At 40.9% G+C, this 19,286-nt stretch overlaps 1 protein-coding gene across 1 annotated transcript in view; it reads right to left on the bottom strand.

Annotated features, from left to right (window-relative positions):
• snd1 (staphylococcal nuclease and tudor domain containing 1) overlaps window positions 1–19,286 on the bottom strand; it is a 213,992-nt gene that overhangs the window by 40,358 nt on the left and 154,348 nt on the right. Inside the window, exon 18 of the mRNA XM_022190155.2 lies at window positions 11,979–12,120. Within this exon, the coding sequence (XP_022045847.1) occupies window positions 11,979–12,120 (142 nt within the window). The remainder of the gene's footprint in view (window positions 1–11,978; window positions 12,121–19,286) is intronic.

The following is a 19,286-nucleotide window of genomic DNA, read 5'->3' as shown; positions in this document are numbered from 1 at the left end:
GTCTTATTTAAAAATTCACCAAAAGAAATCATTTGCACTCAGAAGACTGTGTAAAATTTGAAAAATTATCTGAGTCTCAGCACAACTGAGAAGCAATAAGAGTGTCAGCTCCAACCAACAATCTCATGAAAAAAAAAAATCAGGGATTTTTGGATTGGCCAAGCTTGAACTGCAGCCTGTGTTTACCAATAGGAGCCAATAGGAGCCAAGTGTCCAAAAATAAAAAATAAAAAATCTAAGTTGTAAAATACAGTTGTGGTCATAAGTTTACCTGCCCCGACAGAATTTGTAAAACATGTATCATTGTTTAATAAAAACATGAAGTGATAGCAGGTTTTTATTATTTTTTTGTAAAACAATCAAAGAAGATCTACTTGCGTTTCGTTAATTGCTTGTGTGACATTCTGCGCAAAAAAAATGTGAATTCTCACTACTTCTAGCCCTAGATGTGTCGTTTCTACATAGGTTTAGACTTTATATTGCAGTGAATAATGAGAACACAGTTGAAAAAATGTGACAGGAGCAAAAAAAATACCCAGAAACTGAGGGGGTTCAGAGGGTTAATATGAGGAGTTAAATATAATACATCCTTGTTTAGCAGGTGCTTTATTTGCATCACATTGACAGCTTTAGCCTTGACATGTTTCCAGCAGTATCCTGACAGAGCAGTAAACTAATAGCTTTTAATTCATAAATCTTTCTTCCCTGTGTGCTCCTGAGTATTTTATAACTTGTATTTCCACATCTGCACACTGCAAGATGTCTGATTTAGCATGCAGAGTGCAACTCGTGCATTATCATTACTCTGTGTTGGGATTTAAAGGTCTAATTAGACGTGCCGGCTTCTTGGATCGTGAATTATCAGAAACACTTCACCCGTGTGCACGTTCAAGTCCATGCTTGTCTACAGAAAATCATCATCGTGCAAATCACAACACAAAGAAATATGCAGGAAAATCAAGCATGTGCAAGGAATCACACTTAAAAAAAATAACAATGAAGCCTCTGACTGTATTCAGTGTGGAAGAAAACTCAGATGAACTGTACATGCTGCAGGTGAATTGAGCAAACCCTTATGCAAGTGCAGCATCCCAGTGAAATTCTGAATGATTAGAAACAGTCACATTAGGAAGGAAGTACGGCTTGGACGCACTGCATTACAGAGGCAGATTCCTATTTAATGTTGGCATAAAGACAACCAAATATCTGCCTGCAGAAGGGGTAAACCATGTCAAGCGTGAGTGCTCATTTTGTGTTGAAGGGAGAGCCAAAGCGATGATCTAAAAAGCAGCCAAACCACTGACTGTGTCTGATGCTGGCCAATTTCTTTCCGTCTTCATCTCTTTATTCCGCCGTTTGTTTTTTTTCCCTCTCTCTCCCTCATTCTGTAATTTGTTTATACACCATTATAGCTGCAGCTGTTTGTAAATCATATATAATTACATTTTGAATGCCCAGTGCATAGCGAGGGAGCGATTAGGCTTTAAAACAAGAAAACAATGGAGAAGGTGTGTGTGTGTGTGTGTGTGTGGGGGGGGGGGGAGAGAGAAAGGGGGAGGAGGGAGAAAGACTGACAATGGTTTTACAGGTTGGTTATGATGGTATTTGATTATTTTGTGGCACACGGTGTGTGAGCAGAGACAAAGGGGGGGGGACAAAAAGCCAATGAAAACAGTGAATCAAGTGCCCTTTCACTACGCTTCCCAAGGCTCCACTGAATTCTATTAAGCTGTTTACGAAAGCCATTAAACCACGGAAGGGTAAATAATCACAATATGAGAGAGGCACAGTCCAAGAGAGCAATGGTTGTTTGTGAAAGCATTCTAATTTCCTGGTTTACAAGAATGGAGGAATTAGGAGTCAAAGTGGAGTGCATCTATGAAAAGGACACCTGCCAGCGAAACAAGCGACTGGAGAGGATCCGGAAACATAAACCGAGCAATAATTGACTGTAATTTATGAAGGAAAGTGGAAGCCAGTATCCAGAGAGGACAGAATCAAACAGAAGGTGATACAAATTTTTATTTATTTTTTTGCATCAGCATTCTTGCTCATCTCACTGCAGAGCCTTTGTTGTGCGTCCTGCCTGGCTCGCACAGTGCATCATCAACCATCTGAGAGATTCACAGCCACCAAGCGGAGCTTTGTGCTTTAGCTCACCTGTTAGTTTGGAGTGTTAAATATGCATGAGGTTTGGACAGGCTTCATCCTCTCGGGTAGAGGAATGGCTGCGTTTCAGGACATGCAAGCAACACTTTAAAGGTAAAAGGCCGCAATGACAAACAACAAAACTCAGCCTTGGTTTAGTACGTACTGGCTTGCAGTGCTGGAAAAGACACAAACACACGGCTGTTGTGAGTCGAATGCCCCTTGTGGTCGGCCAACAAAGAAGCAGCGCCCACCTGAGGATATTTTTGCATTTTCTGAAGACAGAGTGTGACAAGAAGGGAGCAAAGACAAGAGAAAGGCCATTTACTCCCTTTCCTGAGTGATGTTTAAAGTTGTGTCAGCATCTGCCGAGCGTTGAAGGAGGCCGCTATAAAAAACAAATGATCCCCCTGCTTGACTAATGCTGCTCCGCTCCCACTAGAGAGGGATATGGATTATATCTCATGCGACACCCCACCACCACCACCCATTACCCTCTTCCATTCTACCCTTCCCGGCAGTCTGGAGCCTTTTACAGCAAATTACTGTTTCTGTAATTGGAAAAGCCATCACTGAAAAATCTAAACAGAGAAAGCATCTGTGGCTCTCTTTGAGCATCAGTCTCTCCTGCTCCTCTCCGTGCCACCTGTCGAGCCTCACTGGCTGCAGCTAATGCTCTGATTTGATTGTGAGGAGTCCAAATATACTCATAAGATGGCCCTTGTTCCCCAAATGTGAACACATTTGGCCAATTTCGAAGAGAACCCCATTTGGGCCAGTAAGTGACTTACCACTGTGAAAAGTGTCATTCAGGCATTCAGCTTTAGGTAACAGACCCAGACGTTGACATTAGTGAAAATAATGCTTGCCAGGATTGAAGAAGAATGTGGACAAAGACGCTTATTTTCTGCCTGAAAATCAAAAGCACCCTGCCTCAAACCGACAGGTGAGCTGACCTTTTAGAAGCTAAGTTGCGTATCTGATTTAATAATGAATGCCTAGGGAAGGGAAGATCATCTTGGCAGGGTCTGACCTCTAAATATTGCATCTGCTGCAGTGGCAGGGAGCTAGGAAAGTGAACAACAGCAGCATCGTCTGCCGAGTCTACTGCAACTTTCATTCACCTGCTAGGTTTACTTTGTTCGGAGTGGGTAGATGGTCAAATGGCACCACAACAAGGCTTTGTACACACTTCAGCTAAATTAAACATGAGACATAAAAGGCAGATGGACAAGGATACATTGGCTACACTCAGAGTAAATAAAAAAACAGCCTGCTGAGGTATTGAGACACAGTGAAGTCTAATTATTCATATAGTGACAAATTCTAATTAGGCTGAATTTAAAATTAAAACTAATATGGTATTAAAAACAAGCAGCTTTAGCTTGAATATGACACATTGTGAGAACAGTGCAGCAATTAAAGTCATTTCCTCCTAATTTGATGGGACCATTAAATTGTTCATCATAGTCATTAATACAGTTGTCACATTTAGCATTTTGCTGCATTCCTTTTGTCTTTTGCCTGAAATCTGCGTTCATTTTTCCACTCCAACATTAGTTCATTTACTTCATTGGTTTAATTAGACCGCTCAACGGAGAACTTGCACGATTAACAAAAAAAATACATTGTCAAATGCTTTTGGGAAAAACGCAGTAGTGTCATAGCGCACTGGTGTAGGAGTTAATTATCTCAACCCCTGGCTGACTTTGGCTTGATGCCCACAGAGCCTCACCAAGATATTTCATCTAAAATGAAAAAGAAAGAAAGAAATAACTACTGAAGGCAGTCTTGCGACAACCATTTCGAAATGTGCACGCTTGTATTTTTATTAAGCTCCATTCTATAAAGTAATCATCACTTGGCTGCCTTGACATGGCATCCAATTAGTGAGCCGCTCACCCTGATCAATATGAAATGCTGTAGTAATTCTCATGTTCTCTTATTGAAATCAACTCCCCGAGTAAAGACAAAGCCAACACAGAGAGGGAGCAAATGAATAAGTGAATAAGGAAATTCACCTCCAGCACTAAAGAAAACAGACTAATGAATAAATAAAAATGAAACATAACGGCTAAAAGTAATGGAATTCAAATTTTTAAAAAAAACCGAAACGGCCCAGTTTGAAGTTCGGCCAAAAAGAGAACTGTTCTCTGCCTGCATTGGTCTATCAGTAGCTTGGTCCAGCATCATTAGGTGATGAACAGCTGCTGCGTGTAAAAGGTAGAAGTGTGAATAATGTGGACGGAGTGGCACCTGGTTGGGGGGAACGACTCCACTCATTACGAGTCTGTATGGGTGCCAGGAAACAAGCACTAGACAGGATGTACCGCCAACTGCGCTGCAGCTGAGGCTTGGGGGGAGCAGAAAATGTGTGTTTGTCGGTCGAGGCCAGGCCGAGCAACGCAGGACCAGGGAGGTGAGAACTGAGTGAGGTCCAAATCAGGGGGAGGCCACAAGCTAGGCAAAGACAACCCTGTAGGAAAGTTGCCCAGCGATACAATCTGTAGGGCAGAACAACCAGTGCAGGCCGGAGCTAACATGGCTGAGTGCTGGAAGTAAGTCATACGACAGAAACAAAGTGTGCACCCATCAGCCACATAATTGAGACCAATGACAGGTGAAGTGGACAACAATTATCTTGTTAGATCGCAATTCTATTCTTGGAAAACTTGGTTGCAGGCATTCATACGGCTGCTGCTCTCACATTTCATCCACCTGCACATTGTTGTAGGCCGAACAGACACCACCACGGCAACAGTACTCCCCAATGGCAATGACGTCTCCCAGAAGGACCATGTACCACTGCAAAGACCCTTCAGGAATGGCTCAAGGAACACGACAATGAACCTTTGACCTGATCTCCAAACTCCCCGGATCCCAATCTGATCAAGCATCCATGAAATGTGTCGAAGCAACGTTGATCCCCAGAGGCTCCACCTACAGGACCCAAAGGATCCACTGCCAACATCCCGCTGTCAGACACCAAAGGACAATGCACTGCTGTAAAAAGGTTTGGTAGATTAGCAGTTTTGTAGTGGTGTCTGATTGGTGCATTTATGGAAAGCCCAAATGAAGAATGAGTCCCTTCTGTAGCCATGCTCCGCTTTCATAATACTTGCCACTAGAATATAATGTTCCACATGCTAGTTCCAATAGTCTAACATTTCTGTGCTTTACAGGTACACAAGAAAGAAAAAAATGGGTTATAAACTAACTGACTGAACCCCAGAACCTGCCTGAAAAACATGTTATCTTCTAAATGAAATAATTCAATGTACAACATTTATCATCTATATAAGTCTCTGAAAAAAAAAGTCAAAAATAAAGCATTTGCAATAACCACCTTCTGTAAAAAAAAAAACATAAGCATCTACACTCCTTATCAGAATAGAGAATTTATTAGTAGTTTGAACCGCATTATTAGTATTGAATTGCAGTCTGTGTTTACACGGAGCAGATAATAGACGAGTTTGGAAATGGATTGAAAATGTAAGTAGCAAAATATTGATAGTACACAGAGCTTTCTTTTTTACCCCGGTACTGATAAGTCATTTGGAGACTTGGAAAAAATGCTGTACATGTTGATTTCAGGCTGTGTTTGTTTTTTTATTTTGGTAAAATGGGTATTTCAAGAAATGTTGTTTATTTTCTATTATTTATAGCTTTGTTACGCCACACAGAAGGCATTTTTGACTTCTGACTGCTTCTAGCTATGGTTGTGCTGTTTCCATAGAGATGCAGGACTTTATATTACGGTGAAAAATGAGCTTGCAGTAAGTAAAAATGTGACAAGAGCTCAGAAACTACATGGGTTGAAAGGGTTCAATGGTCAATGAAAAGCTTCCACTTGAATTTCCTTATATTGTCTACTAAATCTTGTGAAAAGACCAAAGCCAACAATGCACTGAACAAATATCTGCTTATTTGTCTGTGCAATAGAACTCCATTGTTGTCCACACTATTAAAAACACACCGGTCAGCACGGGTGACGAGTTTCTTCATTAGGAAAATCATGGACACTAACGGCTGTTTAGAAACAGGTCTGCAAACTAATAATGGAGTTGACTTTCAGCGTCTCAGGAGGGCAGCTCCAGTGAGACGGAGGTCACAGATTCAGACATGCAGCTCTGTAGCTCAGCGATGTGATCACCGGCATTTCTGGACTGCAATTTCTTGTTATTTATTGGCTGACATTCGCATCAATACCAATATAACTGCACCAAGGGGCTGATTTATAAGTTTCTTCTAAGCATTCCAAACCACACATTACTTTAGAGTTGGGGCTCAGCCTCTGAGTTTGCAGGGAAACTAATTCACATGTACACATCTTTGATTAAAAAAACACATTTAAAAGTGGCAGAGCATCCATTACTCAGCTGTTACAGTTACACGCCCAGAAAGACTTCAGGAATGTATGGAGCAAGTTTCTAAATCGCGTCAACTCTCCTGCATGAACCAACAACACTACAGCGCTACTTCCTTCCTCTGTGCCTGGAGTGGCCTCTGTCTTCTGGTGTCCAAGGTCACACAGATCTCTGCAGGTCCCCCTCTGACAGTAATTACATATAGCCTCCAGAGAGGGAGCAACACAACCAAGGAAAATAGTAGGAGAAAAGAGACACAGCAGTACTGAGGAGAGATAATGTATGGGGGGGGGAGGAGACAATGAGCGATAAATGAATACACCAACAGATAAAGACCCTTAAAATAAACTGAGGATTAAAGACCAAAATCCCTCAAGCTTCTCTGTGACTTGGAAAAACCATTCCTAACGTGAAATTAATCACTGATCGAGCTCGTGTTAAGATATTCATATATATAAAAAAGCCACACTTATGAGTAATTAAATGTGAATAATTAAAATGGGAAAAGGGGTAAAATACAGCGCAGATACCGAAGACCCCCAGAGAATAAAAGATATTACAAACTGCATTTTTCTTCACAGCTTTTAGGGAGCGCTTAGAAGATGCCAGGGTGAAGATTATTCCAAGGGTCTATATATGCATGTTCTTAAAAGGGCAACAACAGCTGTGAAGCCTTTTCAATAACTACGAGCCTCAGCAGACCACAATAAACGCATACATCCCAGCCTATTAAAGAGCCACAACTCCCACAGGGTTAATGGTTTAGAAACTACATCTAAATATAAATGGCTGCAACCCTACTGTTTTAATATTATGTTTTTCTCTCCATCGTCTCCATTCTTCTTTTAAAAAAAAGTACAATCTACTTACTATTTTTTACTTCTTGGTGAAACATTTGTTCTTCCTACTGGCCTGCTAATTATTATTACACAGTGCTGCTGCTAACGGTCTCAAACCCAATATGTTTCCATCTATTTGAAAGATATTTTCGTCATGTTCATTTCTACATCAGGTTGTCCACTGTCAATGGCCGCCTGGCTCCAATCTGCCAAATTTAATTTTCCCAGGAGCAGATTTCTTGCACCCATTTCTTTTCTCATTCACTGAAAGCACCAGTACTTTCCACCACATGCTTCTTGTTGTTAGCATTTTTCTGCTTGCCGACATATTTCACCGCTTTTTGTTCTCCTCGTCTTGCTTCTGTGACACTTTAATTTTCCGATGTCGAATCAATGGAGTTCATCTTATTTCACTGAAGCAGCAATTGAAACAAATGGGAGCTTAACAGCAGACAGAAAAATGACTCTCAGCCAGTCGCAGCTATGTTTTAATCATTTTTGCTCCTATAAATACAGCTACCTTTCATTATAAGTTTTATATCCACAATGAAAGCTGTGATGTTAAGTAAATGGCCTTGCACCAATCATCAATATGGCTTCAGAAGCAAAGCTGAGGCCGTGTTGTTTTATACTTTTCTTCAAGTTAGTTTCAGTGAGGCTTGTTCCTGGCTTCCAAACTGAACATTAGGCGAGAGACACACACTAACGGAAATCCAGTTAGGCTTGCACTCTGTGTCATAAGTGTGCTATACCTCAAGGACGGTCAAGGAGTACTCGGTGAAAGATTCGCTCCATCTGGCAAATGGACTGGTGGCAGTGGCTGCCAAAAGTACTGACTGAATTCTGACTCTAACCTTAGCTGGTAATATCGTAAAAGGAGAGGAGGAAAAAAGGCAGGCGGCGTGGTAGCGAGAAACCCAACTAGTCGTACAAGGTGTTTCATAAGATGCACCAGGAAGGTGTTGGTTCAGCCTGGTGGAACTTTTTAAACCAGCGGTTCGAGGTGCGTTTGTATTTGAATGCTGAAGTCCTTTTCAGACATGAGATACGTAACAATGTTGGCTTCATCAATCTAGTAAAATAACTGTACTTTGTCATTTACACTTTTATGTTGATGTTCCTCACAGCTTCATTCAGACTTAGTGAGGACAGAGTCGTGCTACACAGAAGATTAAGCAGCCCATAATGTTATTTTTATGCATATTAATGCACTAACAAACAAAAGACCAAATCTAAATCGACGATGTAACAAGTGATTTAACCACATCTATAAACAGAAACTCTACCTGTGACAGCTCACCTGTCATCTGAATTGATTTGCGTTCGATACTAACTAATCTCATATCCATGCCAGGGATAATTAAAGCAATAGTTACTTCTGTAGCTCCACATGCATGAAATTTATATCACGTTCTCCTCTTAAAGAAACTCAAATGGATCCTGCTGCTGTCCGATGCTGCACTTATTTAATAAACTCAGAGGAAAGACTCCGACATACAGCTGGAAGCAACAAACTAAACTTCAGTTCCTGTTCATTATCGATGAGTCTTGTTAATCTATTTTTTAACAGCTTTTCAGCGTTGCAATAAAGTTTTACTTTCAAGGACAAATCAGTTTGTAATAAATATGAAATTGCAAGACAAAGTAAACGACAAAGGTGTTTTGTGATTTTAGCAGCAAATGGTGTCTTTTGGACTAATATTGGAGCTGAAATGTAGAAAAAATTACTTCACGCAACTGTACGTTTGTGGCTTATCCGTTCATGTGACTGCATGTTGTTCAGACTAGTGTCATGTTGAAAGTAATACAGAAATGTTACTACGTCTGATCTACCAAGATTGCTAGAGTAACTTCTGCAGTAAAGTAACAAGGATGCTCATTCAGGCATGAAGTCCAGTTCAGCTGCTGCAGAATAACAGAAAGGAGTGAAAAGGGTTAAATAAATGCGCAGAAGAAGGCAACTCATGCAACTGCTAGTACTACATTACAAAATCTCTACTAAAATAAATCATTTTTAAGTGTCATATTTCTTGATGCGAGCAAATTTGGTTCAGTGTTTAAACATTTGCTTTTGCCCTAAATTAAAGCTTCACAGAATCTTCGTTGACAGACCTGACTTGCCAGAAGGTTAATCGGTTTGGCTCAAGTGCTGCATACATGCAATGAGCACAGTCGTAACGCATGAATAAAGAGCTACCTATTCCAAACGTTTCGGGACTTAAACAGTAGCGGCCATTTAATAACCTCTCTGTAATGTATGCATTTATGTGAGGTGGCATGTTGTCATCAGCTGCAATCACAACAGTCTTTGAGACTCTGATCTGACTACAGGAAGTCCTACACTTACATTTTTGTGGGGTAGTGGCACAGAGCATGTAATGATGTTGCAAAGCACTCAACTTGTATGATTTTACAGGCTCTCACACTTTGATGTCCTCTTCAAGAGGTTGGTATGACTTAATGTAGCTTTGAGGGAGCGTCAGCAAAAATGAAAGAAACCAAGGGAGAAAAAGAGGTGGAGGAAGGCAGGGAGGGGCAAACAACATGATAGAGAAGGAGATGAGAGGGATGCAGGGGTGAGGACCGGTCAGGTTTTGCTTCCCTGCTGAGAATAACATTTTTTTTTCTTTTTCTTTTTTTAAACTAGCACATAAGCCTCTTGGTGGAAGAACACGGACCAATTAAAGGGAGAAATAAATATATAAAAAGGCCGCAGCATTGCTGGATCATCTAAAATCAAGCCTTTATATGAGAAAAGATTAAATAACTCACAGCTCTCCTGTCAAAATACACTGAGAGCAGCAATATAAAAAATGCAGTTTGTGTACAATTTCTTTAAATGCAACACTTTGGTTGCTACTGAGAAAAAATTGTAAATGCTTTGCATCTTGCTGTTTCCCAAGATCCCTTATAGACATAAGGAACTTATGAGAAATGTGCAAAAAGAAAAAAAAAAATAAATCAATAAAAGCACTTTGATTTGCTCTTTCATGTGTAGCTTTTGTACAGTGCATTTCAAAAAGATCCTGAACTGCTGCTCTGTTCAGATATTCTGCAGCACAGTTCTCTTGTACCTTTTCCCTACTGACAATAAGTGATGCTGAATGCATTAACCCTTCCTCCCAGTTAACATGTACTGTACATTACAGCCTCTTCACAGTGACACATGATTTTGATCCAGCGATACAAATCTTGCACACAACCTGAACATCGCATCCGACTTGCAGGGGAGTGAAGCAGATGTAGCCACAGGCAGTGGAGAGGCTTTAGATTTGAATCTACAGCTCGTGGCAAAAAGATGAATAGCAGATTGTCTGTGCACACTTCATAACACCTGGAGGTTTCAAGGTAAGATAGAGGAAAGAAAGGCAGGGGACATTTATACAAACAACTGAGGGCCAGACACTTTCCGCACTTGCAAATGATTGGATTATTATGGTGTGTGTGATGCTTAGGCTCAGATTGGCAGTAAATGAAGGCAAATTAATTAATTGTGGCAGTGAGGCAAATTAAAAGGTGGCCAAAGTCAATTTCATGGCCTCCAACAGTCGACTGCCAGTGAAGACAGATGTGGGAGGCGGCAAAGGGAGGAAGGCCTCAGAATCCTGAGCTGTTCTCGCAAACTGGCAATCGATGAAGGGACAGTGATTGGCATGAAGGCTTCAGATCTGTTCCAGCTAGTTTGTGAATGCAGGTTGTAGTGCACTTGCGTGTTCTAAATGCGAAATTGTAACAGGCAGTTATTAATTCAGAAAATTCCGGGTGTGAAGGACAGAATAGTTTAAATTCTAATACTCCTTCTGAGCGAGCATGTTTTTTTTGGCTATAGCACATTTCTTTAAAAACTCTCAAGGATAATCTCTCCAAAGATGTCTCTGCTGTCTTGTTATGTGGACCGTGATTACATTTAAATCAAATTGTAGCAAACTGACCGATCATGAGCTTCTTAAACGACTAACTGGGAACAAACTGCTGACATCTTGGACAGTGAGGGTTAATAATCAGGTGTATTTGTAATGAATGTATGTGCGTATAATGCACACATATAGAGCTTGTCAGTGGGAGCAGCCGTCCGGAAATACAAGTGTTTGTTAGTTTTCCCATCTCTAATTTTTTTCCCCTCCCTTCTTAATCGTGAACGACGACAAGAGGGGATGGTGTGATTTATTCCTGTCATTCAGTAGTAATAACAAGTGGGACGTCCTTTGTTTTGTCGCTCCTGGTGGGAGGGATGCTACAGCAAGGGATGAGGTGAATGTCTGTGTGGTAAAAATAATTGTCATGCATAAAGTCAGTCTAGTGTTAAAAGGGAATAAAAAGTGAGAGAATCCTCGCTCGCACCTCTATGTGGAGATATTTTTCAAGGTGGTAGTTAGTGTAAGAGTGTGTATGATGGTGGACTAGTCACTGTAGCATGAAGTAAAACATATTTAGAGTCATTTGATTTTAACTAACCTAATTCACATTTAATATGTCGAAGTTCTCTGTCAGATTTTGCATTTATTTGTGTTAGTTGCTCTGTTTTTGCAAATTAGCCAATTGCTCATTCAGTTGAATCCTTGAATACTTCTGCAGCTGTCATTTAAGCATTCTTCCACTCATACTGAAGACAACATCAACGTACCGGTTTCTACGTCCTGGGCGTAGAAATGCAGGGTGTCAGAGATTTCGGTGACGTATACTGGTCTGTAGTTGGCCACGCGTTCCTTCTCCTCGGAAACATGCACAACCTCCTCCACTGGTTTCTCCTCATAGTTGGCCCAGATCTGCAAAACACAAACAGTTGACAAAAACGGGTCAATGGCTGCAGCAATAATACAACCAAGGTGGTAAGATACAGACAGGTGGGACATTAAAGGAAAACTAAAGTGTCTTTTAAAGGTGTTGGACCGCCATGTGCTGCCAAAACAGCTTCAAAGCACCTTGGCTTTGATTCGTCAAGTCTCTGGAACGCTAAGGGAATCTTGAAACACAAAAAGATGTTTGGTGTGTTGATGGTAGAGGTCCCACAGATTGGGTTAAGATCTGGTGAGTGTCAAGGTCATAGCATATGATTCGCATCAATTTCATACTCTATGGAGGGATGCATCGTCACTCTAGAAGAGAACACTTCTGCCAGGATAGAAGTGCCTCATCACAGGATAAAGGTGGCCACTTTGTACCAACTTTTCTCCTCTATGGGAACAAGTGGACCAAAACCATGACAGCAAAATGTCCACCGCAGGATACCAGACTCTCACTGTAGGGGTCAAAGTTCCAGGTTTTTCCCTATAATTTGTCAACCATGTGTACATCAGTTAATTTGTAAGACCACACATAAATATGGACAGTAGATGTTGTGACTCAGCAAACGACTCAAAGAGATGATGGCAATGGGGTTGTCCTTGGACTATCTGGCTACTAAATATTTTCAGTATTTCTTTCAATCTGCTTTAGACACTAATTATTTTCAGATGTTGCTCTAATGAATGATTTGTTTTTTATGACAGCACGAGTTCAGTGGAAAACACTGAAGGTCATGCTGACATACCAGATCTTAGTGACGTACCACTCAAGCAAAGCAACATTGGTGTTACAAATTTGGTCTTACTCTTGACGCTACAAGCACATCACACCATGCTTCCCTCTGAAACACCACTAATGCTACAAAAATGCTTCAGCTGAAAGCAAATATTTCTTCAAGTGACTATTTTAGGGTTCAGTTTAAATTAAGGGTTGAGAGGCAGAATTAGAATCAGGTTAAAATTAGAGCCAAGGTTAGTCATGCAGTGTTGGTGATAATGTCAGAGGCTCGTAAAAGGATGTAGTAATTGAGGTTCTTTCACAAGCACAGCAATTCATGTGTAGTGTGTGTAAGCAGGTTACATCCTTTCTAAGCTGCATCAAGGTTAGTTCTCGTTCGTCTCCCCAGGAGAAACAGAGGGCAGGAGGCTCATTAGGGAGAAGTGCTTTGCCTTGGGCCACATATCAAACTGCATGGATGTCAGTAGGCGTGTGTGAGTGTGTTTACAGAGAGCAAGGGATGTGGCAGAAGGAGTGGGTGGTTGTTAAGACAGAATGCAGCATGTTTGTATACTGCTTCAAGTACAGTAATAGTATTAAGTGCATGCACACACACAAGACAGTAGTCAGGATGAAAGTGAGCTAATCAATTCCCTGTAGATGAATCATTGTGAAGCAGGAGGTGAGGTTGGGTGGGATCTCAAAAGTCAAAAAGTGCAGCTGAGCTCCACGGCGCAGCAACTTCTTGCTTGTTACTGTTTTTATTTCTGTAGGCTATTTGGGAAGTGTTTACTTTTAGAGGTTACAGCAAAAGGAGAAAAAGAGGCAGACAGATTTTTAACAGCACACTGATATTAGCCAATTAGGTTCTGGCTAATTATTTAACTGCATGGTATCTTTGAGCTAATTAGATTAGCTAGTTTTAGTGTTGTCATTTCCCCCCCCCCCATTCTGTCTTAGCTCATCTGCCGAGCTATGCTAGCGTTAAGGCTTAGTTAATCGCACCTGAGGCTTTTTTGTAATATGCTGGCTCCTCAGCATACTAAGATGATCCTTTGCCTCATTGATGTGGTGATGTATAGGAGTGTCTGTGCGTGTGTGCGCGTGTACGACAGGCAAATTAGCAAATGAGATTTAGCGGAAAAACAACAAAAATCATAACCATGGAAGAAAACCCATAAAACAAGTCACAGAAGAATTGAGTGTTGGTGCCCAGCATCCCCGCTAACAACTGACAGAGTCATATTAACAAATTACATTGAATTATTCATCCTACAAATGCTATAAAAAGAAAAGAGCAGGAGAAAAGGTGGGGAAATGGAGGGAAGGAAGTTGGAAAGTAAACGGGTAGAAATTGTGGAGATTGAGGGCGAGCAAGGTTAATGAAGACCGAAAACGCAGCCGTGCTTCGTAAACCCCGAGATCAAGCTGGATTCTTTTTTTTTTACTGCATTAGACAGGTATGCGCATTATTAGCATAACTCACATATACAGTACTGCCATATGCACACATGATCTGCACACCTTAAAATGCTGGAATAAACAGAGTCTGGTAATAAACATGCTTTCCACATTGCATTTGAGCTGACTTGACTCGGCTTTTAATCAAACCTGCAACACCAATTAGCGATGACAAAGATTAGAGTGTCACCATTCATTAGCCTGGCGGCTATCACTGCAGCTCTTTTAGATGGTAGCAAGTGGATGGGTCTATGGTGAGACTGGGCACTGTGGCTGCATTCTGCCTTCTGATTCTGCAATGGCTTTGGCATTATGTAATGAGAAAAGAGGTGAAAACACATCTGTCTTCTCAGTGCAAGTTTATGTCAGCACCACCATCAACCCTCTGTACCTGAAAACACACAGACAGGTTTAAAAGGTGTGTGTTTTTGTTTCTCTTTTTAATTGCCATCATCATAGCAAGAAAGTGTAAAAACCAGAAGAATCTTGGGCCTTTCCACTTTCCAGTGGCCCTTAAGCAAAATCATGTGTGACTGTTGTTGTGAAGAAGAAAAAAATAAGCTAGAAATCTTAATATTTCATCAAAAACCACTTTATTCTACATGTCTCACTCAAATAACTGATGAATACAGATTGTGTTTATTGGTTTCTTTAAAACGCTACAATTTCTGCATTGTGCAGTAGCAGATAGAGAAGGCTGGAACCTAATGCTAGTAGAATATCTACACAATGTAGAGCCACAGGTTTCTTATCAATGTAACACAGAGCTGTTGGAAAAATGCTATACATGTTGATTCCAGGTTTTTTTTCAGTTTTTTATAAAGTGAAAGTTCAAAGAAATCCAACTTTTATTTATTTTCATGATTTAATTTGTTTTTATTTTTTAAATGACATCGTAATTTTGGACTGCAGTGGCTTGATGGTTACCACTTTGGCCTTGCAGCTAGAAGATCCCCGGTTCATGTCCCGGCCTTCCCGCATGGAGTTTGCATGTTTTCTCTGTGCATGTGTGCATTTTCTCCGAGTACTTCAACTTACTCCCACAGTCAAAAACATGCTGAGGTTAACTGGTGATTCTAAATTGTCGGTAGGTGTGAATGTGATTGTTGGTCTGTATTGGTAGCCCTGTGATAAACGGGTGTCCTGTCCAGGGTGTCTCTTGCCTTCACCCTAAGTCAGCTGGGATAGAATCCAGCCCCCACACAACCCTAATGAGGATTAAGTGGTGTAGAGATGATGGATGGATGGGCATCGCAATTTTGTTATAGCGCATGGTAGACATGTTTGAGTCATGTCTATTTGTAGTCGTGGTTGTAATGTTTTTATAGGACTTTATATTGGAGTGAAAAATGAGCCCATGTTAAGGAAAAAAGAAGAAAAAAAATTCTCAGAAACTGCTTGGGGTTCAGGCGGTTAACAGAAAGGCAAACTTTTTCCCCCTCCAGCTGTATTCCCAGCTTATATCTTCACACCTCTGATGCTTGTGCCAACTTCTGTAGCAGGTTTCCCCTAAAGAGGACTAATATCCGGCTGCCTCTTTTCCTCTTTGCTGCCTCGTGTGTGTAAAACAGGGTAAAAGGACGTGTGTGTTCTATTTATTATTTGTGGTCAAGACTGCTAAAAGCCTCCAGTGATCAGTATGATTACAACAAGATGAAAACTTGCTTTGCATTGTGTCTGAGTGCACCATTAGAAACACCACGGAGCCCCAGTTCTTTTTTAAGCACAAATAAATTTGTGCACGCACGCACACACTGTGCCCAAGGCTGATGACCTTCCGTGAGCAGCCAACCATCCTGTTTGTTCCACTTGAATGCAGGTATGTGACTGCTGCGTCTGCTGCTGCTGCTCTGCAACTGCAGCCAGACGCTAGAGCCACCAAGCTGCCAGAGACAATAAGAGAGAGAGCGAAAGAAGGGAGGAGAAGAGGGAGATAGAAATAAGGGGGGAAAGGGAAGGAGGGAGAAAAAAAAAAAGCAGCAGGCCATTAAGCTCGGGTTGAAAGGACAACAAGTCCGAATAATGGAGACCAAGCTGAGAGAAGATGGCAGGTTAGGCTGACCTTCACATTTCTTGAATGACAAGACACACTAACACCCAAGTGAGTGACAAGTGAGTCTAGTGGGGTAATGTGGTGATGGGGAAAGGTTGCTCTCATGCTGCTCATAGTGGCTATCACAATCACATGGAGAAAGAAAAAGGCTGGAGGAGGCATTAAAGCATGTGTGGTAGAGATTACGTCTGTTCTGCCTGTCATTTCTGTTTTCTTATTTCATGTAACTTGAATTCTAATAATCCTATGTTGCCCTTCTTTCTTTTTTTCTTGCTACACCTGAATAATCGTACAGTTCCAATCCAGCTCTATCATCTCATTGTATTTTGTTTACAGTTTAGACATGACAACTTGCTTTTGTAAATTTAAAGATAGTCATGTGAAAATCCAGCTTTTTACCCAGTTAGTATGTTTGTATGGTGCTTTTAGTATGCTAAAAGATGCACCATGAGCAAAAACAGGCTGTCATTTTTTACACTGAAGCAATGACAAGGATTTAGACTTTCAGGGCTTCAGATGTGACAAACATAAGGAACCGATCCTGACAGTTTGCAGAATGGAGCTTTCTGTATCATTCTTTTTCAGAATCTATTTCCAGTTCAAACGTGTGATCGGATTCAATATAATAAAATGGAATTGTGTAGCACACAGTAGTTTTACAGTGCTTGAGCAGAGTTGTAGGTGAGCTGGTGTGCCGAGCTGCAGGGAATGGAGAAAGGGAGGGACGTCAGGGGTTAAATCACTAATCTGAGAGGGACTTTAATTGGTTCCTAAAACAAGTTTAACCTCTAACTGATGGATTAAAAAAATGTACAACCCTGAAAAAAAGTCACCTGGTCATCGCTAAGTTGTTGTAGCGGCGTAGAAGCGTCATTTTCCCATCTTGGCACACCAGATATCTCACTGACTGAAGAGAAGCTCTTTAACAGCGAGTGCAGCTCTGCTTCAGCTGGTTAAGAGGTCTGCTGATTAGCTTAGCGCCGATTTATCTAACTAGTTCTAATTTGATGAAGAGCTCACTGTGGAGAAAGTCTCAGCGATGGTGCTACATTCGTAGATTCACACATTCGAGCACAGGTGGATGAATACACGGACAGATGGATGACTGAACACACACGTAGTGCCAGAACACGGGTGTGAGGGCTGCTTTGAACACTGATTAAATGTGGCAGTGTGTCAATTGTAGTAGTGTGTGTGTGTACAGTCTGCTGAGACAAAAATCACCAGTGCTACCCCAAGTGCACACTTTGTTAGCAGGCAAGTGCTCAAGTTCCGTCAGTACAGCCTATGCTTTTCTTTTTTTAAGGACACAGAAATGCGAACACAAAGTTAAGAAAAAAGAAACTGAGCATTTGCTTTAAACCTCCAACTGCTAACAAACAAAATTTGTAACAACCTTAACAAGTAAACAGATACATATCTTCAATGCTTTGGATTTAAATGCAAATCATTTGGAATCGAAACTCTACAAAGTTTTCTCCGATTTGAGAAGCAGTGTTTTGTTTTTGCTCCGCTGTGAAATTAGGAGCATTAAACCCCTTTTATGATTCATTTGCTACACTCTCGATAGACTTCTGCTTGAAAATAACGTGTGCACATGTCAAACTGCCGAGTATCATCACGTACTGCGCTCACACATACAGTAGGAAGCACTTGACAGCTGCAGCGCACAAGTCACAGCCCTCCGATTCACACACGCACCTCAGTGGACAACGCAGCGCGACCCTCAAAATCTTGTGCAGTTCTGAAACAATGCAGCTGTCGCTAAGTAACTCAGGTATGGAGCACTATGAGCGAGATAATATAGAGTGGTCTGTCTTCCTACATGGGTTCTACATAGTTCCATTGTTAATTCATTAACCAGTCACACTTGGTGAACAATTGAAATCAATAGGAGCATGTTATTCATAAAAGTGCACTTTGTGAATCAATTTAGTCCCTATTACCTCCTTGATGAAACCCCTTTAGAAAAAAATGGTTCATTAATTCAACCGAGAGCACGTTTTTCTTTTTCGTTCTCTCCATGTTCACTTGTGCCCCCTTTTCTCCCCAAGACGTTCACGTCAAACTGAAAGTTAGATATCAGAATAAAAAGGTATTCCATTTACTTAGGATTAATTCTATTCTCTTCAAATGGGAGGTGGGTGAGCCTTACTTATAAAACAACAACCAGAGTATCAGAGAGAAGCACTGGAAGGAGGTATATTAAAATGAAAAGTGAAACACTGCCTTAAATCCCATGCCTCTGCTACTAGATGTAGAACCATCTGCAAAAATCTCACCCAAAGATGCTGCCTTAAAACTCTCTATTTACTTTCTATTTTAGCATTCAGAATGTCCTTCACAATATTATGTCCAAAAGTTATCGCTGTAAATTAGGTCTAGGGAGGAATTTGAGTGGCATACAAAGTGAGGAAGAGCTCATTAGAAATCTGCAATGGTGTCATGTTAATGAGTGGGACAGGTTTGTGTGGGAGAAAGGTGGACGACCCTGGATTTCCTGTTCCTCCATGATGTTGTCTGTATTGACTAAGCCATTAGAGTCAGAGAATGATCAACAAGATAGACAGCTGCTTCACCGAGAGGCACATCACATCTAAGACAAGTACACTACCTCCTCTTAAAGCCGTATGAACTGATTTTTCAAGTGTATCTACAGTATGTATGTAGTGCATATTATGCACTTTTAACAGATGACCTTTATAATGATGTTTAATCTCCATATTTTAGTGTGAACGGGTGACATTAGGTCATGCTTTTACTCATCCCTGCAAGGACTCAATGTGCAATGTCTGGTAAATGTGCCTTTAGAGTTGGTTGTACAATCTAACAAAGAAATCTGTTGCAGACTCTTTCCAATATAATACCGCAGTAGACAATATTTGTATTTTTAAAAAAAACTTAAAGTATGAAGAT

This window comes from Acanthochromis polyacanthus, chromosome 1 (assembly GCF_021347895.1).
Source record: "Acanthochromis polyacanthus isolate Apoly-LR-REF ecotype Palm Island chromosome 1, KAUST_Apoly_ChrSc, whole genome shotgun sequence".
Lineage (NCBI taxonomy): Eukaryota > Metazoa > Chordata > Actinopteri > Pomacentridae > Acanthochromis > Acanthochromis polyacanthus.
This window is presented reverse-complemented; position numbering and strand designations above follow the sequence as displayed.